The sequence below is a fragment of the Gymnoscopelus braueri genome, assembly GCF_963280865.1.
Source record: "Gymnoscopelus braueri genome assembly, chromosome: 18".
Classification (NCBI taxonomy): Eukaryota; Metazoa; Chordata; class Actinopteri; order Myctophiformes; family Myctophidae; genus Gymnoscopelus; species Gymnoscopelus braueri.
In genome coordinates this window covers 37,389,182-37,412,702 of record NC_137618.1, presented here as the reverse complement: position 1 = coordinate 37,412,702, position 23,521 = coordinate 37,389,182, and the positions used below count along the sequence as shown (strand labels likewise).

The window sequence follows — 23,521 nt, the reverse complement described above, 5'->3', positions numbered from 1 at the left end:
TATTTTACAATACTTTAAAATAATGCAGTGCTATGGTGGGGGTACCAACAGCCCTTCTCTGCTGCTGCCCACCGACCAACTGTGGACAGTTTCCCTTGACCTACTGGAATGAGCCATCTGCCCAGGCACGGCTTTCATCTCTTTGGACATTCCAGGGATCTCTAAGATAAATAAATGTTGCAAAAGATTTGTATGAACGCAGCCATTAACAAAATGAAACTCTCTGTCTACGAGCATGTTTTCTTTTGGACAAACTGTCAACATATCTTTTGACTAAAACAAAACAAATGCATTCCTTACACATGGACAGCTCCATGACAAAGATGAAAATGGCTTACATGATTGTGTCTCTCGTTCTTCTTCCTCATCTACTTCTTCTTCTTCTACTTCCTGGTTCTCATCACCAGGAGGCCTCTGAAACACCACTTCTCCTCTCCTGTTTTAAGAATAATCACTTTATATAATATACAACACACTTGATGGATATCTTTTCAGCATTTTTCTGCATACCAGTATCTAAAATACAAATACTATGTGCTACTGATAGTTACCAGGGTAAAACTCCATATTTACTCTTGTAGTACCACAAGGCAAGACCAACAGCAACAGCAACAGCAATCGCGCTAAAAACTAATACAGTCCAGCAGGTAATGCAACCTCCTATAGGAACAGAAAAGGAAAAAAAGAACGAAAACATTGTCATGACATTTATTTCTTTTTTTTCTGATCGAGAGTTGCGTTTTTTTTTGTTTTGTTTTTTCTCCCAATTTTGTAATTTCCAATTCCCCCTATGTTTCTGTAGTCCCTATGTCACTGCCAACCCCCAATGTTTGGTCTGGGGACTCGTGGGGAGGGTGTGTAGAGTCTACACTGTAGACCAGTGGTTCTCAAACCTTTTCATGTCAAGGACCCCCAAATTGACACTTATTAGCCCGCGGACCCCCATTTGAAAAGATATGCCAGGGACCCCCATAAGAGAAGATTTTTACGGCTCTAGCAGTGATTCTCAACCATTTTAATTTCAAGGACCCCCAGTTTGACATGCATTAGGCTACGGACCCTCATTTAATGGCATTTCTATCTCTGGGACCCAATTTATATTATAACACCAATGTTAATTTAACTGTGAGAGTGTACAAATGGAACCAAATGGACCCGGGTCCATTTGGTTCCATTTGTACACTCTCACAGTTACAGACCCATAAGGGTCCATTTGGTTCCTAACTATCCATCATTTAGCTGGGGGCCCCCTGGAACTCCCTCAAGGACCCCTGGGGGTCCCCAGACCCCACTTTGAGAACCAATGCTGTAGACAACCACGTCTCCTCAGACACACATGGTGTTGCCAGCCACTTTTCTCCTTTAAACCATTTAGACCTGAAGCCGATTTTAAAAACGCCTTCTAAATCCTAACCTAAGTTTTTTATTTATATTTTGATTTTTTTTATTATTTACTTTCATTATTTTATTAATGTTGCTATATATAGCATATCGTCTCTGTCGGGTGGAAACCCGAAAACTGTTACTTTTCATGATTCAAATTCAAAAATGGCTAATATAACTTTTGTGTGACGTTGTAGTATGATCAAGTAGGGCCATTAATTTGAATATGGAGTATGGAGGTTATATGGAGATAGGAGGTTATAGGAGGTTGCCCGACAGCAACGATATCGAAAATGACACAGATGCTTTCCCGGTTTGAAAGGTAAAAAAATAATAATAATAAAAAAGAAAGGTCTAAATGGGTTAATTGATTACTCCCATGTTGTGATGAGAATCAGAAAACAACTGACACCATAAAGATGCATCACCTATCACAATAAAGTGTGCATTTAAATATCTATGTCAGTTTCATGGGGTAACCAGTAAATCTACCAGAGCAGATAAAAAGCTTTCCATGACCTTCTTCTCTTATGTCACTTACAGTATGTCACACACAGGCTCGCCACGCCATAGTTCTAGCCTCCTTTTTGCTTTGCCATTAGTACCTGGTACCACGTACTAACATGTACATAGTGTCTAGGTTCCAAGTGGACTGTGGCGATACCAAATGGTGACATGTAAACACTGTTGACTACTGATAGGTCAGAAAATCCTCCTGAGAGACACATAAATGGACAGACACCATGACAGGTTGCATGTCGCGAATCCTGTTGTTATGGCCACCCATTATTGTTTTAGATTTTGCAACTTCTCTTTGTGAAGTCTTGGGGTCCACTCATATTTCCGACATCCCATTATTCCGAGCTGTAGACTACGCAGTATCTTTAATCTTTGCTATTTTTGTATAAATGTCACTCCGTGTAGCAATAAATGGAACATTTTCTTGTATTTAATTTGTTCTCAGTCTCTTGGTTGTGCTCTTAGAGAAAAGGGCATTCAACTATTAAGAAACATTTAAACTAGTTGTAAATGAGAAGGGAATCAATGTTGAGCATGGCCTATTTCTTGCCTTAACGTTACCAGAAATAGTTTTTGATGGGCTGTATAGGTTAAAATGGAAATCGTGTCCAGATTAGCACTGTTTAGACTTCATCACCTCTGAGGGGAGGGGGTACTATGAGGGGGGTCTGGTGCAGTGGAAAACCAAAGTAAACGGAGTAAAGTACATTACAGAGGCGTGGTGAGTCAGGACCACGTACAGTATGTATGATATTGAGATGACATTAATCACAACCACACCTCTGCCCACATGAAAACCATGTCCACTTCTCACACTTCCGCATATTTTTGGTGAGTTCCTTTTTCGTGTGGTAGCATGTACTTTCTCACAAATATAAAAGTGATAGTAGTCTGACTCTAACTGACTCAAATGTTACGTCAACTTGTTAGAACAAATACAAGATCGACTTCCACTTCACCTCTCCACAACACCCACACCCACTCTCACTTTCCCTCTACAATTTACATCTCTCTCTTGCTATCAGTGCCTGTTTGTTGTTTTCGTTCCAATGCTCTCCTTTGACCTTCCATTTGGTATCTGTTGTCCAATGAACTTTGTCATCTTGACGGACAGAGTGCATGCATATTGCTCACCTGTGGCTGTGGCATAGTACACATAGAGAGAGACATTTTTTCGTCCATAACGGTTAGACGCCTCACAGACATAGAGGCCTCCCTGGTCAGATGTGAGGCTGATGAACTGCAATGTGTCTCCCTCTGCACTGATCCCAGATCTGGGCCATGACTGGTTCACTCTAGAACAGAGACACAGCAACGCTTAGGGTGAGTAAATCCCAGGCATACAGAAAAGGATGAGAAAATGGTCAACAAATATGTTTGGGAGAAAAACCTGGCCATACTATTGTGAAAATATATTTCCAGGGTTCAAATAGGCTTTTGGTGCAACAACATTCAATGTTGATGGAACATCTAAACACAGCCATTCTATATGGTGTGTCAGTCTAGTTACATGGTGCATTTGGTTACATTTATGGTAAGGGATACAAAATAAACAAGAAATCATCACGTGTGTTGTTATACCTTTCAATCCGGTAAAACAGTCTGGCTATTTAAACTTTTGAGTGTGTGTGAGCATGCAGGTTCAACAAATGTCATCAAATATGTATGCAGAGACTTAATATTTGCACTTAAACTTGTTTGCTGAAACTACCTGCTCCAGGTGTATCTAGCTTTTGGACTTGAGTCCGACACACATTCAAACACATCTTTGGATGTTTCATGGATATTCACTGACAGGGGTGCATCTGCAAGAATGAAAATGAGATGGGACATAGCAGTGTAGGCAGTAGTAGTCAGTGTAGGCAGTGTATAATGATGTCTACCGCTCCCCAAAACACATTGCATGGCACTTTTGCACTCAAAGGACCACAATGGAAATAAGCTGTGTTTTAAACATGTACAAATATATATTCATGTATTATGCATTTTTGCCAATAAATCGCCAATCGATGAAATAAATGTCAGTAACACCAACATTCTAAACTGGAGATAATGGCACCAATATAGATAATGCTGCAATGGACTTTAATGGACTTCTTTTGAATATCCACACTTCGCCTTGTGACGCTCGCTCCTGCTTGATTAATTGCTTTCCCCTGGCAGTCATTTACAGTACTACCAGTTCAGTGAGCTGGCTTAAGTCACAGTTTGTATATTAGACACTCAAGAATGCATCATTCAAAAACAACAGACAAAGGTGGCATACATGGTCCCACGCAGTGGAATCTACCCACACCTGTGAACCTATGGCTATGTGCTATGAAAGACAATTACTTCTCTGTGATGTCTTGTGGAAAATATGCAATACTCATCGAGACAACATATGCATTCTTCAGCTAGTGTTGTGGTGTGGTTCAGCTAGGGTTTCACAATATACTACATGGCAGGTGAAAAGGATTATCCTTCAAAGGGGCAATAATGCGTTACTTACAGTTTGACGTCCTTTTGCAACAAATGTGAAAGTGTATAAGCTACAGGGTAAGGGGTAAAGCCAAGGTATACCCACAGTAGACCTCAATGGTGAAGGGCAGGGTGTCCTCTGTTGCCAGGGCATGTTGCTTGACCACACACTGTACAAGGAGGTGGTTGATACTTCTGGTTGGTATGCCAACCAGATGGCTAATTGTGGTGGTGGTGCCGTTGGCATGTTGAGTGGAGTTGGACTCTACCCTCAGCAATTCTTGAGAAGACCCAGTGTCCCATGTCACTTCTGCAGGAGGTTTGGCACCAGCAGCCATGCAGCTTGCATATGTGACCCAATCTTCACCCACAACAGGAACAGGAACTTCGATGTTAAGGCTGGTAACTGGAGGGACTAATAAGAGAGCACAAGCAAGTAGACAAATATTTGTCAACAACTGACTACTATATTGGTATCCCTCCACACCTTTATTCTGTAACAAAAAGGACAACAAATTTCATTTTCAATAACATCTTATTTACCAAATCAGTCAACATTAGTTTACCAGCTATATATGAAAAGGAGGTTTCCTTTGGTGTGCAACTGCAAGAAATGCTGGTAAATTCACAAGGTCCTAGTCATGTGGATACAGATGTCATGTCAAAGTCATATGACTTTCCAGTGTGAGGAAGTATAATGTATTGTACATATATATATATATATATATGCGTGCGTGCGTGCGTGCGTGCGTGCGCGCGCACACACACACACACACACACACACACACACACACACACACACACACACACACACACACACACACACACACACACACACACACACACACACACACACCTTTTTCTTTGCAACACACTGTATAGCACATCAGAATCAAATTCTTAGAATGATGGTTGTTGTGCCTGTAGACATGATATAATACAATATACCACAGCCTCAAGTGTATTACTGCTTATACAACAACAACAAACAAAACCATTTTATTGCTAACTAAACTCTAACATTGGCATGGGTTATCTTCTTTATATAATGTAGAATTGCAATGTGTTCCAATGAGGAGTTCCAATTTGATCCTATTATATAAAAGGTGTATTATACCAAGAACTGTCAAGGGTATCTCTGTCCTGTAGGATCCACTTGGGAAGAGAGTGAAGATGCAGCTGTAGACTCCTTCATCCAACAGTGTGACATTAGATAAATGGATGGATCCATTTTTTTCATTTAAGCTCCCGATGAACTTGAATCTAATGTCATGACCATTAACAAGCTCCGGTCCATACTCGGGTGAAATGGTGAGGAAGTCACTGTATATAAGGTTTTGTCCAGTTTTCCTCTTCCAGAAGATCTGAGAGATTTCATCAGTTGCAGGCATTTCAGTCAGCGTGCAGGGAAAGGAGACATTCTGTCCTTGTATTGCTGTTTGCTTTCCTCCAATCACCTTGATACCTGGACAACACAAAGGATATTTTATTAAGATTTAGCTCTCTGATTTTCGGTGTCATTTCAGGCCACAGAGGTCATTGATGATCTTGGGCGCCAAGTAAAGCCAAGTAATGGCTGTCCTCTTTGGTGGAAAGTGCACAGATTACTTCACAACAATGGAATATAACCCCTTCAGCAATAAGGTTGTCACAGCTTTGCCGTTGTAACACCTGAAAGTCTGCCCCAACTGAATCTGCTACCATACTTCACTGCCGTAGAGCATTCTACCACATGATCTGGATGGGAAAATAAGAGGGTATATATGGATGCCATAAACTGGGGCTGGAACCTGCAGGATAATCTATTTGTCCCATTTACTGTATTCATTCATGTAGTCATTCATTGGACTTTCTCCACTGTCTGCAAGCACGCTGGGCAAGACCTAGCCAGTTGAGTGTCTAAACGGAAGTACCAGAATTTGGCGGAAGTACCGCCCAAGGAAATGACGTTGACGCTTTACAAATCTGTTTACATTCTCCGTGAATGAAACGAGTGTTGTGATTGTCGTCAGGTCGAAAGTTGTAGGGAAGTGTCCAAAGTGCAATACAGAGGTAGTGCTCGAGGTAAATTGACTTTGTCTGAATACGGCGCATAGATGCGCAAGGCTTGTGCGGTGAGTATCCTACTGTAGGCTACTCAAACAGAAATGACAGGCTTCCATTTTTTCCTAATCATTCTGGCTATTTATTATATTATATTGATCATGAGTTGAAACAAAATGACATTGGCTGTGTGCGCTTTGCTGCCACTTGCTGCAGGCGTGCAGTGTTTATCATTTTAATTAAATTAAATACGAAAGATATGATACACCAAAATAGTCTAAATACAGACCTTGCCCATGCCCTAAGCACCCTGCAGTGCAGTAGTTATCTTTATAATTTCTGAAATGATTGACAGGGCTACTGAGTCTCATGACGTCGCCGGGTCCCGAAAATAGCAGATCTACAAGCTCACAACGCATCGCGGACTCGACACTTTGAGCTTGTAGGTCTGCTATTTTCGGTGTGCATGCAACTAAGAATAAATTAGGTATCACGTCGGATGATATCCATTTAATCTACAAGACTAATCTAATCTAACAGAATGGAGGAACTGCTGATGAAGAGAGGAATGCCTGGGACTCACCTTATGAGATACAGCCATATATATTATTTTTCTAAATAAAACGGTTACAGTTACACACTGCTTGCTCTACTCATTGATCATGGTATATTCTACATTGTGTAAGCATTTATAATGACAAAATGTATGGACACCCAATTCTATAAGGGTTCTTTTGAACTGTTTGATGATATAGGAGATGGTCTTTCATTTGGCAGAATGGTACATAATTACAGTAAGCATTACAGATATAATAGTGAAACTCTTGTACATTCTATTAGTATTTACTTCTACACGTAATCATTATTTTGCTGGGGCCCCAGCACATTGGATGAAACTTTACTGGTCTTAGATAGGCTACAGTAAAACCTAATATTATCTATATACACCAATAGGGCTGGCAAGGCTGGCGTCACTCCTATGTCACTCCGCGGCCGCGGCTTGCCCCGCCCCCTCTTGGCGGGGTCAAAGGGCTCAGGCTCACAACAACATCTTTTTCACTCCACTCGGAATTTCGCTAGTAGCCTAGCAGGTGGAAAGTAGCTTACAGTGTTCGTGCTCTTTCAGCAGTGTTTTGCCAAAATGGGAGTGAATTGTTGTATGAAAAACTGTTCCAAGGCTTCTCACCATCGACGAGGTGAGAATAAAGGGGATAAAATAGATAATGGACTAACTTTTCACCGCATCCCCAAATGGAAGCAGAGTGGGTCAAGCCAGATATCCGACGTATCAAAGAGACGACGCATGGCTTGGTTGTCTGCTGTACGTAGAGCCGACTACACATTTGACAACGTTCCTGAAAATGCAAGAGTGTGTTCCCTTCATTTTCATTCTGGTGAGTTTAACGTTATGTGTTAATGTTGTGTGTGTGTGTGTGTGTGTGTTGTGCGCGCGCGCGCGCGTGTGTGTGTGAGTGAGACAGATACTCTCTCCCTCTCTGTCAGTAAGTTTGGGAAGTTGTGCATGTGATGATAAATATATATATATGTGTGTGTATATATATATGCACACACACATATGTGTGTGTGCGTCTGTGAGTGAGACAGATACTCTCTCCCTCTCTGTCAGTAAGTTTGGGAAGTTGTGCATGTGATGATATATATATATATATATATATATATATATATATATATATATATATATATATATATATATATATATATATATATGTGTGTGTGTGTGTGTGTGTGTGTGTGTGTGTGTGTATATATATGCACACACACATGTGTCTGTGTGTGTGTGTGTGTGCGCGTCTGTCTGTGAGTGAGACAGATACTCTCTCCCTCTCTCTGTCAGTAAGTTTGGTAAGTTGTGCATGTGATGATAAATATATATATGTGTGTGTATATATGCACACACACGTGTGTGTGTGTGTGTATGTGTGTGTGTGTGTGTGTGTGTGTGTATATATATATATATATATATATATATATATATATATATATATATATATATATATATATATATATATATATATATATATATATATATATATATGTATGTGTGTACATATATATATATATATATATGTGTGTATATATGTATGAGGGAGAGAGAGAGATAGATACATGTAGATTACTTTATTAGCCAGCTTGACAATGTCTGACAGAAATATTTCTGTTGTGTTTTCCCTAGGTACACCAGCATATGAAATGCTGGAATCCGAACCAGACTGGGCACCGTCCTTACACCTAGGCCATAGTGAAATCAAGCCTTCAGGGACTGACCGTTTTGCCAGACAATCAAAGAGAGAACACCAAAAGAGAATCGGCACACCTCCAGCAGTGGATGAGACTGCACAGCCAGGGGCAGCACCCATGCCACTAGATGAAGATGGAGAAGAAGCAGCTGGTGCACAAGCTTCAGGTGGAACTGAGGTTTGTGAGCCTGTTGCCCTGATGCAGGATGCTCAGTCACAGACAGATGGAGATGAATGTGAGTTGTGTGTGCAAAGGCGCAACGAAATCAACCGACTGTATGAAGAGAACAGGGAACTGAACGATGCACTTGCCAAGAGGAAGTGGGATGAACATTTCCTTGACGATGTCAAAGCAAAGTACTACACCGGACTTCCAAGCCTTGCGCTTGTAATGTGTTTGCTTGTCAGAGTTCAGCCCTTCTTACCTAAGAGAGGCACATCATTGACACCTTTTCAGATGCTCTTCATAACTCTGATGCGTATGAGACTGAATATGCCAATCAAACACATGGCTCACATCTTTCATGTAAGCCGAACAACTGTGTCCACTGTGTTTCTTTCCACCCTAAATATTTTGCATACACAGCTAAAACCTCTTGTGTACTGGCCAAGTAGAGAAGCTTTGCGTGAGACGATGCCGCATCAGTTTGAGGAGACATTTGGGAAAAATGTAGCAGTAATCACAGACTGTTTTGAGTTATTCACAGAGAGACCATCCAATCTGCTAGCACAAGGTCAGTCATTTTCACAGTACAAACACCATACAACCATGAAGTATCTCATAGGCATTACGCCACAGGGTCACATCTCATTCATTTCGAGGGGGTGGGGAGGTCGTGCCAGTGACAAGAATGTGACAGAAAACTCAGGTTTTCTTGATAATCTCCTGCCAGGTGATATAGTGCTAGCTGACCGTGGTTTCGATATCAAACACAGTGTAGGACTGATGATGGCAAAGGTGATCACCCCTACACGCTTGGGTGAACTGGCACAGATGACAGCAAAAGACGTGGAAGAAACACGAAAGATAGCACACCTCAGAATCCATGTAGAGAGGGTTATAGGCACTATACGCAACAAGTACCAGATATTAAATGGTACAGTACCCATCACTATGATGCGTAAACCAGGAGTGGGCGAGGACATGACAATCCTTGACAAGATCGTCCGAGCGTGCTGTGCTCTGACAAACTTGTGCACCAGTGTGGTTCTGAAACTAGATGCTGAGTAATCTGCTGATTTATTTGTACCCTTCTGCATAACTAAAACAGACATGAGGTTATGCTCTGTAGCTATATTATGTTTTTATGTTTTTATATGTACATAGTAAACTGTAACTGTTTTCAAATAAAAGACACATTCAACATGTGAAGTTTGTCTACATAGAATGATTATGTATATGCAAATAGAACCGCATTCTTTTACATGGTTAAATGCATAGGCCTATCCTGATGATACATTCAAACAGTGTTCTACAAGCTAAAGATGCATTTGTGTGTGTGAATTTAGTTTCAATAGTGCTTTCATTCAATGCTAATAGAACCGCATTCTTTTACCTGATTAAAATGCATAGGCCTATCCTGATAATACATTCAAATGGTGATCAAAATGCTAAAGCTGCATTCATTCAATGCAAATGGTACCAGGTCCTGATGATGGCTCAGGTCACCAGTTGACTACAATCACCTGTTGATACATTATAATATGGATGGGCAGAGAACATTTTACATAGTCGATCTACAAGCTCACTCTACAAGCTCACATTTTATACATAGTGAAAAGTTACTCTATCAGTGGTGTAAAGTAACTAAGTACATTTACTCAAGTACTGTACTTAAGTACACTTTTGAGGATGTTTTACTTTACTGTTGAGGATGTTTTACTTTACTGGAGTATTTCCCCATTTTAAATAATTTTACTTCAGAGGCAAATATTGTACTTTTACTCCACAACAAACAGCTTTAGTTACTTTGCTGATTTATCACAAAACATACATTAACCACTTCAGCCCTATATATATTTTGGCCATTTGAAAATAGCCGATCTACAAGCTCACAAGCTTGTAGATCTGCCATTTTCAAACGATTTGTATACATTATGAACTTGTGAAATGGGACATTCTGCATAAAGAGTAGTACTTTCTACTTTTGGTACTTTTAAGTACATTTTGAATTTAATGACACGGTACACACTGTTTAACACTGAATCACTTTATGTAAGGTCAGCATGTCACATGTAAAATATTGCACAAAGTGGGAAACAGCATGCAGATAAAACAAATATTGCAAATACAAGAAAAATACCTGCTAACAGGTGACAGTACAGGTGACAGCATTTTGTCCTTGTACACACACACACACACAAAAAAATTATGCATTTCAAAATGACTGGAGATAAAAAATTAGTGCATTATATACTACTTAAGGCAGGCATGCATGACACCTTTGGCAGCAATAACATGTGCAAGAAGGCATACATAAATACAAGTATTGCACACACACAGCGATTGTCATGGGTTTTGCTTTTTTTCTATCATCTACTGTGTGCAAGACAAGTAGGACAAAACCACACATCATCTGTATCAGGGGCTTCGTTCAGTCCGACACAAACAATGTGGAACCACTTTTTCACACACTTCTTGTTGTCACATTGAATCATCAATCCATGTTCAGACTGTTGGCAGTGACAATATACCTGAGTCTTCTTCCCTTTCCTCTGCTTCTTTTTTTCCGGTCTGGGGTCTTTCGAGGGTGGGATGTTTTCTATTCCTGATGCACTAGGGACCATGGCAGGCGGCTCGGTGTAGTAATGTGTAACTAGCTCAGGGAGGACAACCTTCAGGAAAAAATCCTGTGCCTTCCGCAGGCGTGGCATCCAGAAGTCCACATCAGGCATGACACGTACTACTTCAAAGTCTTGCTGTGTCCATGCCACAAAGTCACAAAATGCAGAGTTGGTCACAAAGATCTGTGTCTGCACCTGTGTGTAGTGTTTGTGTGTCTTTTTCAACTCAAACTTCCCATTGACAACATGGAGGTAGAAGTCACGGTCTACATCACACACCTGCCTGATGGTGCGATGCTTGTGCTTGGCAGAGCACTTCACCTCCAAGCAGCCTTTCTCATCACAGCACGAACAAGTGATGAGTCCATCAGGGGAAGCGCCCACTTGTGGAAATTGGGGATTGATGAAGAACCCACACTGTTTTACTTTTAGGTCAGTGTGATCTTCTGCTTTCAAGGCTTGATAAGCATTCCGTGCCACCATCTCATTCTTTATCCCAAAATCCATGTCTTTTGTTGGTTTCATCTTACGTGGGTTGCACACCTGCTTCACTGTGGTTGCAGCGGGACTCTCAATGCGGGTAGCAAAAACACTGTGCATAATTGAGGCAGTTATTCTCCCTTGCCGTGCTTTATACCAGGTACCAGATGTATGCTGCTTCCTGGTGCGCATCTCGATACCGACTGCCTCTTCCTCAGTCACATCAGCACTGTCTTTTAATCCCTCACAGTGCTGGCGGAGGACAGGCAGTTCACATCCGTCAAGTTTGTAGTCACGCAGACCTCCAAGGGCCGGTGGTAGAGTGCATGGTCGAATCGGATCTCTGTATGACTGTGTGTATGCAGGCTCACCGAATAAAGCAATGCCCTTATGAGCATGTATCATAGGGAACGCAAATTCCCAGTCTTTAAGTGTGGCATCCGGAGGAAAAGTGGGCATGTTGGTAGGTGTCCGACGTATACCAGACCCTGCAATGGTATCACAGTCCAGTGCTTTCTTCCGGGCAGCAGGAGAGGTGAAGATCATGTCACGTCCCTCCGCTGCATTGACTGTTTTGATGTTTGATGGGACTGGCCAATACGCAGACACATCTGTGACTGTCTTCCTCTCCCGGACATGTACTGTTGCCGCTATCTTGTACAGCAGAGCCCCCACGTGGGTGCATGTTTCACCTATGCCAGCCACACAATCACAGTGTGCACATGTTACTTGGCCACTTTTTTCTAGAACAACCCACGGCTTCAGGAACGTCTTAGTGGTTCTCATACTGTGCATGACCTATACAGATACAAAAAAAAGTTACATTAATGACATTATATTGTTTACTTTGACTGGCATTTTATACTTAAATATAAACTTTTATTTTTTAAGTATATTATTTTCGTATTTTATTATTATTATGACACACACACACACACACACACACAATATATATATATATTTAGGATGATGAGATATATATACACATTCATTATGATGAGATAGACATATTCATTATGATGAGATAAGACATATATTCGTTATGATTAGTCTCTCTCGAACACGGAGAGAAACATTGTTTACTTTGACAGGCATTTTATACTTAAATATAAACTTTTATTTTTTAAGTATATTATTTTCGTATTTTATTATTATTATGACACACACACACATACACACACACAATATATTTATGATGATGAGATATATATATACACATTCATTATGATGAGATAGACATATTCGTTATGATTAGAGTCTCTCTCGAACACGGATTGAACACACACACACACACACACAAGCTAGTAGCTAGCTACATACCCTGGCTCGAACGATAGCTCTCCCACGACTCTCCGGTGGCTTGTGGACTTCTAAGTCTTGCACCCACCCGTCCGTGAGCTGTTTATGAGCTTCGAGGGATTTAAAAGAGTTATACTCTTCTTTAGTATAGGCGCTAACTCCGCACACTAGATAGCCATAAATATCTGTTTCCTCTACCGGAGGCAGCAGAGCAGAGTCGAGGCTCCAGTCTTTGGATGGAAGCTCATATGGATCTGTACCATTAATTAAAAATAATTTGTCTTTGTACCGTTTTTGTGAGTCTATATCCAACTTGTCCACATAGCTCCCCTTATTCTTGCAGCTGGCTCTTAACATGGTTGACACGGAACGCGTTGAATGTACCGCTGTTTGTACTAGCTAAATAGAGTACCCTATTGGGTGGGTCGGTACAGTGACCCAACCAGCATGGCTGCTCTTGGCTACGCGGCCCAAAACACGCCCCCACTCAAGCGAACTTTGCCAGCCCTATTGAAAGCATGAAATGGTCTCAGTTGAACAAAAAAATAAAAACGATTAGGCTATATGACAAGAATATTTAAACATTAGCATGTCATCTAAAGTAATGCACATAATGTTTTCTATAAGTTTAGTCCAAAGAATATAACTGGAAATAACAGTGAAACATTATGTTCTCAGAAATAAGGAGTCACATATGACATGAGTATATGAAACGTTTTGTTTTATTATATTGTTAACTATGCCGCATCCCCATGGATGTCCCGACTCCTCAAGTAGATGGACGTCACCAGCATCCGAACTGTCTTCAAGGTGGGAAGGAATGTTGAAAAAATTATGAACACACATCTTCCGTACTGCTCCAACATGTGTACTGGTTCAACAAGAGGCAGACTTCACATGGTCCAAGAAAGAACACAGGCTTCATGTTGTGTTTTGTGATCCAAAGGTAGACAAAGATATAAACAAAGTCGGAACGGAACATCAAGTCTTCAGCATCAGTGTTGCCAGATTTTGCAAGATAAATAAGTAACGGGTTAGTGAAAACAAGCCCAAAAGAAGAAACCTAGGCCAAGAGCACTTTAAACCTAGACATGGGCTATTTGAAACTACAAGCTCACAGCGCATCGCGATATGACACATTGTGAGCTCAGATCTGCTATTTTCAAAGAAATCTTGAGGAAAAGTGCTAAATGTATGGAATATTTTTGAAACATTTTAACAAAACAAATCTAGTACAGGGGTCCCTGGCAGAAATTATAATTTCAGATGAGGGTCAGTGGACAAGTACACATTTATTTATGTATTTAAAAACAAGCCCAAAAAAACATAACCCGCAACTACCAATAGTTACAAAGTCCCAGAGTCGCTTATAAAAAACAGACATGGCAACACTGGTCAGCATGCTGTATGTTGTTACGAGAACTGGGAGGGGAAAGTTACAATGTAGACCACACCCACACGCAGCCTCCCCTCCCCACAAGGAGGGGCAGTGCACCAAAGCATTATGGTCATTGTAGTAATGCAGCAGTCCAGTCAAACCCCAGTCAAACACACAGACTTCTTTATTTGTCTGGCCATAGGGTGCAAATTTCAAATTTTGCTACTGTTATCTACTACAAATATTATTAACATTGAGTGACTGCAAGTTCTTCCAGGGGTGAAATGCTCCTTTAAGTCCATATGTAGCCCCTAGAGGGAGGCAGAGATACAGTGATGTCATAAGTGACACAGGTATTTAAGGCCTTTCTGAACAGGCAGGTAGCAGATCACCAATCTGTGGGTCCTCACACCACACCAGTGTGTTGTAAGAGGGGGATGTTGGTGTGCACTAGGTGCTGACCTAAATGGTTTGCTTGTTTCCTTGCTTTTACTTTGTTTTACTGTTGTGGTTTTTGCATGGTCTACAATGAGAATGTTTTTATATTGTCAGGTCTGTGCCATTTCTGGTGCCAGGGCCGGACTGGGACCAAAATTCAGCCCTGGCATTTTGGTCCGGACCGGCCCCCCCCCCCCGGACCGTTTTGTCAACGGGGGGGGGAGCGTTTCGCTGTTTCAGCCCAGCCCTGCACATGAACTCTGCAGCCGCACTGAGGCCCCTGCTGGAAAGCATCCCAGCCCAAACATTAACGTAACTAATAATTGGGCCACGCGACCCTGAAATGACCGTAATAATCCTAAAACGGGAACGAAAATATTTGATAAAATTTTTTTTTTTTGGGTGGCCCAGCGGCCCACTGGCCAGCGGCCCACCAAATGCCCGGTACGCCAAATGGCCAGTCCACCCCTGGCTGGTGCTATTTGTGGATGTTTGCCTGTCCAGTATTGTTTGGGGTGTGGCCTCCTCAATAATGTGTGTTATGTGTGTGCAAAGGTGAACAAAGAAATGGGGTGATATATATTTTCTGTATTGTATGTAATCCTCTGTAACATTGTGTGTAACATGCATACTGATGTCATTGCTATAACGGCTACAGGTGGAGATGGGGGGGCTTATTGTTCTGCCTGTGTGGCCATTGAGAGGGGAGTCTTGCCTGTGTAACCATTGAGAGGCGTCTGCCTGTGTATAGACATAAGAGCTATCTGGTAAAGTCATCATTTTATTGGTTTGCCTATTGTTACATCATTGTCTCCGCCGAAGGTGGAGAATATGTTTTCGCTTTGTGTGAGCAAACATTGTTTGTCAAGCTAACATTGGGCAAGCTCCACGTGACACGTGTCAATATGTCGACACCAATGTCCCTGATTGGCTAGAGGGACGCGTGACGAAATAAAATACTATAAAAAGGTGTGTCACTTCAAAAAGCCTCTACTTTTTGAAGTGAGGTAAAACAGGATCAATCAGACTTGATTGGAACAGTACCTTCAGTAAGTCCAAGTCACCCGTCTGTGCGTGTGTGTTTCCCTCTGAGAACACCTAACATTGGTCAAGCAAAGGCGCAGAAGGCCAAAGCTAAGAAAGCATACTCATCTACAATTGTAACGTAGAAGAAGACTAGAGTTGAAATGATCCCACAACAAAGCCTAACTCTTAATACGTGTCAATATGTTGACATCAATGTCTCTGATTGGCTAGAGGGACGCATGACGAAATACAATCCTATAATAAAAGGGTGTGTCACTTAAAAAAGCCGTTTACATTTTGAAGCGAGGTAAGACAGGATCAATTAGTCTTGATTGGAACAGTATCTTCTAGTCCAAATCACCCGTCCGTGCGTGTGTGTGTCCCTTTGAGAACACCTGACATTGGTCAAGCAAAGGCGCAGAAGGCCAAAGCTAAGAAAGCATATTCATCTACAACAGTAACACAGAAGAGGACTAGAGTTGAAATCTTAATACGTGTTAATATGTTGACACCAATGTCTTTGATTGGCTAGAGGAATGCATGACGAAATACAATTCTATAAATAGGTGTGTCACTTCAAAAAACCGTTTACGTTAGCGAGGTAAGACAGGATCAATCAGTCTTGATTGGAACAGTATCTTCTAGTCCAAATCACCCGTCCGTGCGTGTGTGTGTCCCTCTGAGAACACCTAACATTGGTCAAACAAAGACGCAGAAGGCCAAAGCTGATCAAACACACCAATCAACTGCTGAAACTGTTCAAGACAATGAAGATGAAGAAGACAGACAAGTATTTGAACAAAGCAGTCAATTATGACGACTCCCATATGATAGATTGCTTCAATGTAAACAGAGCATTGCTTCAATTAAACAGAGCTAAGAATCATAAAGAAAGAATGAAAGTAATCAGAGACAAAAAACCGCTAAATGACAAAAGACTAGCCATGAATGCTTACAATATGACACAGCAAAGATTGCTACAATCTCTGGAAGAAAAAGTAGAAGAGTCTGAAGAGAACATCGAAAGGAAAAAAAGGAACTGGTCGGAGTATTTAAATAATGAAAGACAACATCAACAAGCACATAACACGAATAAGAAGAAACGATACAGATCACAAGAATTAGAAGTTAATGAAGCTGGTCTCGCATTCTTAAAGAAGATGTCCGAAAGTGGACCCAATTATGTCTGTGGTTCCTGTGAACGAATGCTCTACAGAGAATCAGTGGCAGAGTTTAAACCTGGAAATTATACAGGAACGATAGATATTGTAAGTCTCCTAGGCAAAAACCCAACTGCAATCAAGCAAAACAACACTTGGATGTGCCACACTTGTCATCGGGCCATTAAACTTGGGAAACTGCCTACACAGGCTTGGGTTAACAACCTATTACTTGACCCAATACCCCGAGAACTGCAGGACTTGCACCCGTTAGAAGAAAGGTTGATAAGTCAACGTATTGCTTTTATGAAACTTGTTGGCTTGCCAAGAGGCAGACAAAAGGCAATCCATGGTAATGCAGTCAATGTGCCATCTAACCTAGACACTATTATCAAATTATTACCAAGACTTCCTGAAACTGCAGAGGTTGTTCCCTTAAAACTAAAACGAAAATTGGCTTATAAGGGACACTATATACATGAATATGTGAGGCCAAAAAAGGTGCTTGACGCCCTAAACTGGCTAAAGAAAAACAATCCTCTATACAGTCATCTACCTCCCAGTCATCTACCTCCCAGTCATCTACAACAAACAGTAACACAGAAGAGGACTAGAGTTGAATTGATCCCACAACAAGAAATCTTAATACGTATTAATATGTTGACACCAATGCCTTTGATTGGCTAGAGGAATGCATGACGAAATACAATTCTATAAATAGGTGTGTCACTTCAAAAAAACGTTTACGTTTTTGAAGCGAGGTAAGACAGGATCAATCAGTCTTGATTGGAACAGTATCTTCTAGTCCAAATCTACTACAGTAGACTACAGTAACTACAGTATATATCTTTTACTCTACTGTATCTCATTAGTTATTGCTATGATAATATAATTGCTATAGTCTGCTGGCGGAGACTTGTGCTCCGAGGAGCACATTTTCTAGTTTAGTTATATTACTTGTGACCTATTAGGTAGATGCTATAGTGCCTTTATATATGATTATTATGTTTGTATATTACTATGTAGGTATATTACATGTTGTGTGCTATTGTGCCATGTGCATATTGTGAATTATGTGCTTTGTCGTTGGTCGTAGGTCCATGTGGAACAAGTGGCACCTGTAAGGACCGCTGTTTCTCTTTTTGTTGTTTTGTGTAATTCTCCCCATTCTGTTTTGAATCGCACTAAGCATTTTAACCATTTTCTATGCAAATGAATATAAGTACCATTTTGTAACCTTTTTTTCTATTAAATAAATAATTGCAATTTGGTATCCTACATTTTGGTCCTGTCTCATATTTATTAGTGGGGGTAACACATCTTATAATGCAAGATCTCTTTTTAAAGGGAGACCCAAGACGGTAACAATAAAATAAGGACTACACACACACACACACACACACACACACACACACACACACACACACACACACACACACACACACACACACACACACACACACACACACTCTCTCTCTCTCTCTCACACTTCTTTGTCACAATGAGACGGTTGATGTTGCCTCAACGGTCACAGCCAGACAGGTGGCGTGGTTGATTGTGTTCAGCACACTGACTCGTGGCGGTCCTAGTTATAATAAAAACGGTAGCCTAATAGCCAACTGTTTCTATGAGTCAGTCTTTGGCTAAGTTTTAGATAGATGTAGGTTAGCCTACAGCCCTGCTAAAGGCTACTTAGCCTACTGGCCTGCATTTAAGACTAAGAGCAAACAAACTAGTAGGATATTTGAAAATAATATACAAAAATAGAAGCATACTTTCCACTGTCTTCAGCATCAGCAGCCACAGCAGTGTGACGTTCCGAGACAACATGGCATTGTGTCCGACACACAAACAAAATTATCAAAACAAATAGTCCGCACTGGTGAAGACTACATGAGAATTGTAGATATTCTCCAACCAGACCCGTTAAATAATCGTTACTCCGACAACAATCGTTGGGTGATTCGGGAATCCCCATTCCTCACGCCGTAGGAGGAGGAGCTAAATTGTTTCCCTACAAGGATGGCGTCAGCCCTGATCCATGGCTAGCATCCAGTTCGGTAGCTATGACTTGACCACAGGGTGGAGCCATTGACTAAGAAATAACACATCCTGTAACATCCTCCCTCTGCCACACAGGTTGAGGTACACATTGCTGCAACTTAAGCCTGGCTAACATCTCACTGGTCTCTATTCCTCCCCATCACCTCATGCTCAATGCAAATGAGACAGAGCTTCTCTTCGTCCCAGGTAAGTCCCGCTCCCTGCAAGATCTTTCCATTTCCACCAAATACTCCCTGGCCCGCCTAATGCCAACACACTTTGTAGTTTGGGAGTCTATGGTTTGGGATGGCTCAGGGTTGAAGACAGGGTTAAGCAAGGGACTACTCTGCCACCAAAATGTGGAATGCCCTGACAGACACGACACCATTTAAAAGGATGTGTAACGATGGTTTCTTTCGAAATTGGCCTGAAAAAACATCTATTCAGGAGACCACAAGGGGAGGTAAATGTAATTTCCCCACCTCTTTTGTGGCTGTAGTGTTTGTATTTGTTGAATGTATTATTGTGTTTTTATGCTATGTTGGTGAGTTGAATGTATAGGACCACAATTGAAACAAGTCCCCAGGACTTTTTTGTGCTATCCTATATGTCTTACTACACCATGTGCTGTTTACATTTCTGACGAATAAAGTATTCAATCAATCAATCAATCAATCAAGAGCCTGAGTGTTGTCCTGGATAGTCAGCTGTCCTTCAAGGCACTCACTGTGGTGAATGGTGATCACTCGATCCGGTAGTTTTACACTTTACAACATCCAACAGATCCGACCCTTCCTTACCTTACCCAGGACTCAGGAGGGGAGCCTACTCAACTCTTTATTCAGACCATGTATCAGTCATCTCTAGGATTGACTGCACTAACTTCCTCCTGTTTAGCTCACTGATGATGCCCTCCAAATGATCCATTTTATTTGCCTTGTCTTCAACGTCCCCAAATGTTCATGTCTCCCCCTTATGTGTTGTTTCTGTGGTGGTAATACATTTGAACCTTTTTGGAGCATGATCCAGTGTGCAGAGTCTATATATTTGTACTTGAATTTAAGTACTGGAGACAGTACTTGCTTTTAAAAATACTTAAGTATTCAAAAGCACCGGCTTAAAACATACTTAAGTATTCGGAAGTACAAATTACAATGTACTGTAGATTTTTTTAATAGTAAAAGCTCATAACGCATTATGAGTTTGTAGATCTGCTATTTTCACTAAATTAGAAATATGGCTTAAGTGTTAGTACCTTTTCCCCTTTGTAGAAATGTAGTGGAGTCAAAAGTACAATATCTGTCTTTGAAATGTAGTGGCGTTTAGGAGGAGATGTCTGATGGTTAAATCAAAGAATAGGACCTGCACACTGTCAGAAACTTGCAAAACCTTTTTAGCTCTTTATTCAACGTTTAGGTCGTTAGACCTTCATCAGGACAAACAATCCATTGTCTGTCCTGATGAAGGTCTAACGACCGAAACGTCGAATAAAGAGCTAAAACAATTTGTGTACGTTTCTGACAGTGTGCAGGTCCTATTCTTTGATTTAACCATCAGAGATCTCCTCCTAAATTGTGCATTTTTTACTTACACACCTGTCGCCAACCTTTGAGGTGTGCATAGGCATTCACAGATGTAGTGGAGTGAAAGCCATAAGTATCCAAACATAATAAATACTCAAGTAAAGTACAGATACTAAAAAAGAAATGACTTACTTAAGTACAGTACTCATTACTCAAGTAAATGTGCTTAATTACTGTCCGCCACTGCTGATTCCTAAACTAGACCCCCTTGCATCCTCCAGACTCCCAAAAAACTCATCTCTTCAGACTGCACCTCACCCCCTAGCACTCTTCTCTCCCTCACTCCTTTCTTGTCACCTTTTTGATAGGCTAGTTATACTATGCAGATATATTTCTTACTTTTTAACATGTTTTAGATATTATTATTTATAATTTTTTTACCACAATTGTTAAGAATGTTATATTGTTTAGACAGATGCTAGGTGTTTTTTTTCTACCTGGTATAGTTTCTTTGAAGCACTATATTGGTTCATCTTTTGGTTGTAGTGGCTTTTCTGTTGAAGAACATGTGTCAATTTCCCGGAAAAATCGTTGTTTTCAGTTATCAATAGAGCAGATTAGGAAAGTGTTGCCAAACGACAGATTAAAATATTTGTGTTTAGTCATATTTGTTCACATTCTTTTAACTACAGTATATAGAATCGTCTGTGCTCATGAGGTAAACAGTCATAGATTGCAGGTTTTTATTTACAATTTAATCTTTATTCAGTAATAAGGCTCTCCTTTGTTTACCTAAATCCCACTGATTGAATTTAACAAGCAGGTGGCTATGATGATGCGACAGTGACAGGAACAAGGGAGCACATTTACACTGGAATGACATTTGATTCAATCTGAAATTGTACTCATCCTACAAAGAATTCCTAACTTCCAATCGTGTCTCACAGCTGCCATATTGATCAATGGCTTTTAATAATCATCTAATGTGATAAATGTGACTGTTGTGAAAGTATATATCAGGCTTTACTGTGAATCACAAGCTTCCGCTCACTGGGTTTTAGTCATCGTCAATGTGGCAGGCTTGTGGCATGATCCCTGTGCACTTCAACATTGTGTACTGTAGCTGTTTGTCTGTTGAAGCATGTTCAGCATTGACTCATTTCAACCGCAGTCTTGCTGCTTCAGAAGTGTCCATAGATTGAATTGAGTCTCTCAACATACTGACTCCCCTGGTCATGTATCCTTCTATTCCTGTCTGTGCTGTCCAGCGATTGAAGGGTGATGTCCTGTAGAGATAGGAAGCAAAATACGTATTGAATTTATTGTCAAGGGAAGGAAGGTAGGAACGGGGAAAGTATCAACAAAACTGACACGCACATTCTTATGACTAAAGAAAGGTGCTGCACCGATAAAATACAGTGCAAAAATAAATGAATAGATCCACACCCACTCTATGCAGCGGGCACTTCAAATAGGAGCACATAGCACAGAGACACGTTGAATATCAACCTCTTCCTCAGACAGGAAGTTTGAGGAAGAGCTTTGTGGTTAAAATGTCACTGTAGTCCTTCAGACAGGAGCTAGTCAGTGTGTGGATTTTTGCAGGGAAATGGAAAGAGAATGATTAGATGTGTTGTTCTACTAACCTGTCCTCTTCCCTCAATGTGATCAGGAGCCTGAACCTGCTTGCATTTTCTGCAGAGAACATACAGATGTACAGATGTTCTATGACTTCATTTGTATTTACACATAGCCACTATAAAACAGAATTGGCCCCTTATTGAGATAATGTTGCAGAGTACAATCCTAACCAGTGTCAAAAGATGTGGACTAATAATATTAGAGTTTTTGCACTCAAATCAGATTTTGGTTCTGTAGAGAAGATTAGGAAAGTGTTGCCAATGACATATTAGAATATTTGTGTTGAGTCATATTTGTTCACATTCATTGAACTATATGGAATCATCTATGCTCAAGGATTGTGTTTTTTTTTGTTTTTTTTACGATATTATTTAATCATAGGGTTCTCCATTGTTAAACTAAATCCCACTAATTACAATTTTAAAAGCAGGAGCTGACTATGAAGCTACAGTGCCAGGAACAAGGCACCATTATTTGATACTCACTTATACAGACAGACTGAACATATTATGCCACTTAAAACCACAGCAACTGCAGCAGCAAGTATGGAGGGATGAAACCATTCTGTGCAAAGTTAAAAGAAACAAATATTAAATGTTGCCTTGCCATTTTGTGAGGGCTGATGTCAGTTTAATTTTGGACTAATATACACCTTTGAAGTTTGGTCCCCCTCAAAATGTTTAAGTTTAACATTTTGGACATATAAATAGTTCTACTTGCCTCTGGTGTCATCAGTGATGGTTAAATTCCACATAAATGTCCGCTGACCATTCCTTTCATTTACATTACAGCTGTAGACCCCTGCATCATCTTGGAGGATATTAGTGATGTTCAGCTCTGAAGAATCATGATTAATACTAATCCTGGTAAAATTGTCATCTCTCTCAGTCTTATTTGTTGAAATACGGTGAGTAAGAAATTTAAATCCATCTTTTTCCCAGTTGATTTGTAGAGGATCAGAAACGTTGCACTTGAATTGAACAAAGTCTCCTATGGATGCCATTATATCTCTGTTCTCAGTATCAGAAACACACCCTAATGTGGAAGAAAATTGTGGTATGAAAAGAATAATCTGTATGGAGAAAA

At 40.6% G+C, this 23,521-nt stretch overlaps 1 protein-coding gene and 1 long non-coding RNA gene across 2 annotated transcripts; both read right to left on the bottom strand.

Moving 5' to 3' along the window:
* Positions 1-6: 6 nt before the first annotated feature.
* On the bottom strand, positions 7-19,182 carry LOC308105738 (nectin-4-like). Its single transcript, XM_080456667.1, has 8 exons — positions 19,004-19,182; positions 5,480-5,827; positions 4,469-4,777; positions 3,614-3,707; positions 3,037-3,197; positions 552-660; positions 339-436; positions 7-161 (listed from the first exon to the last, which is right to left on the bottom strand). Coding segments are annotated over exons 1-8 (1,176 nt in total). The 5' UTR covers positions 19,059-19,182; the 3' UTR covers positions 7-159.
* Positions 19,183-21,623: 2,441 nt separating this feature from the next.
* Positions 21,624-23,004, bottom strand: LOC308106159. Its single transcript, XR_013934974.1, has 3 exons — positions 22,921-23,004; positions 22,441-22,489; positions 21,624-22,080 (listed from the first exon to the last, which is right to left on the bottom strand). It is a non-coding gene; the product is annotated as an uncharacterized lncRNA (long non-coding RNA).
* Between the last annotated feature and the right edge of the window lie 517 nt (positions 23,005-23,521).

What these genes read in the sequence shown, in the direction of transcription:
- LOC308105738 (XM_080456667.1), bottom strand. Translation starts at nt 19,058, where the DNA reads ATGTTGTCTCGGAACGTCACACTGCTGTGGCTGCTGATGCTGAAGACA. An exon ending in GCTAGATACACCTGGAGCAG is followed by an intron (nt 3,198 to 3,613) that starts GTAGTTTCAGCA and finishes TCTCTGTTCTAG; the next exon opens with AGTGAACCAGTCATGGCCCA. An exon ending in AAATATGGAGTTTTACCCTG is followed by an intron (nt 437 to 551) that starts GTAACTATCAGT and finishes TTCTTAAAACAG; the next exon opens with GAGAGGAGAAGTGGTGTTTC.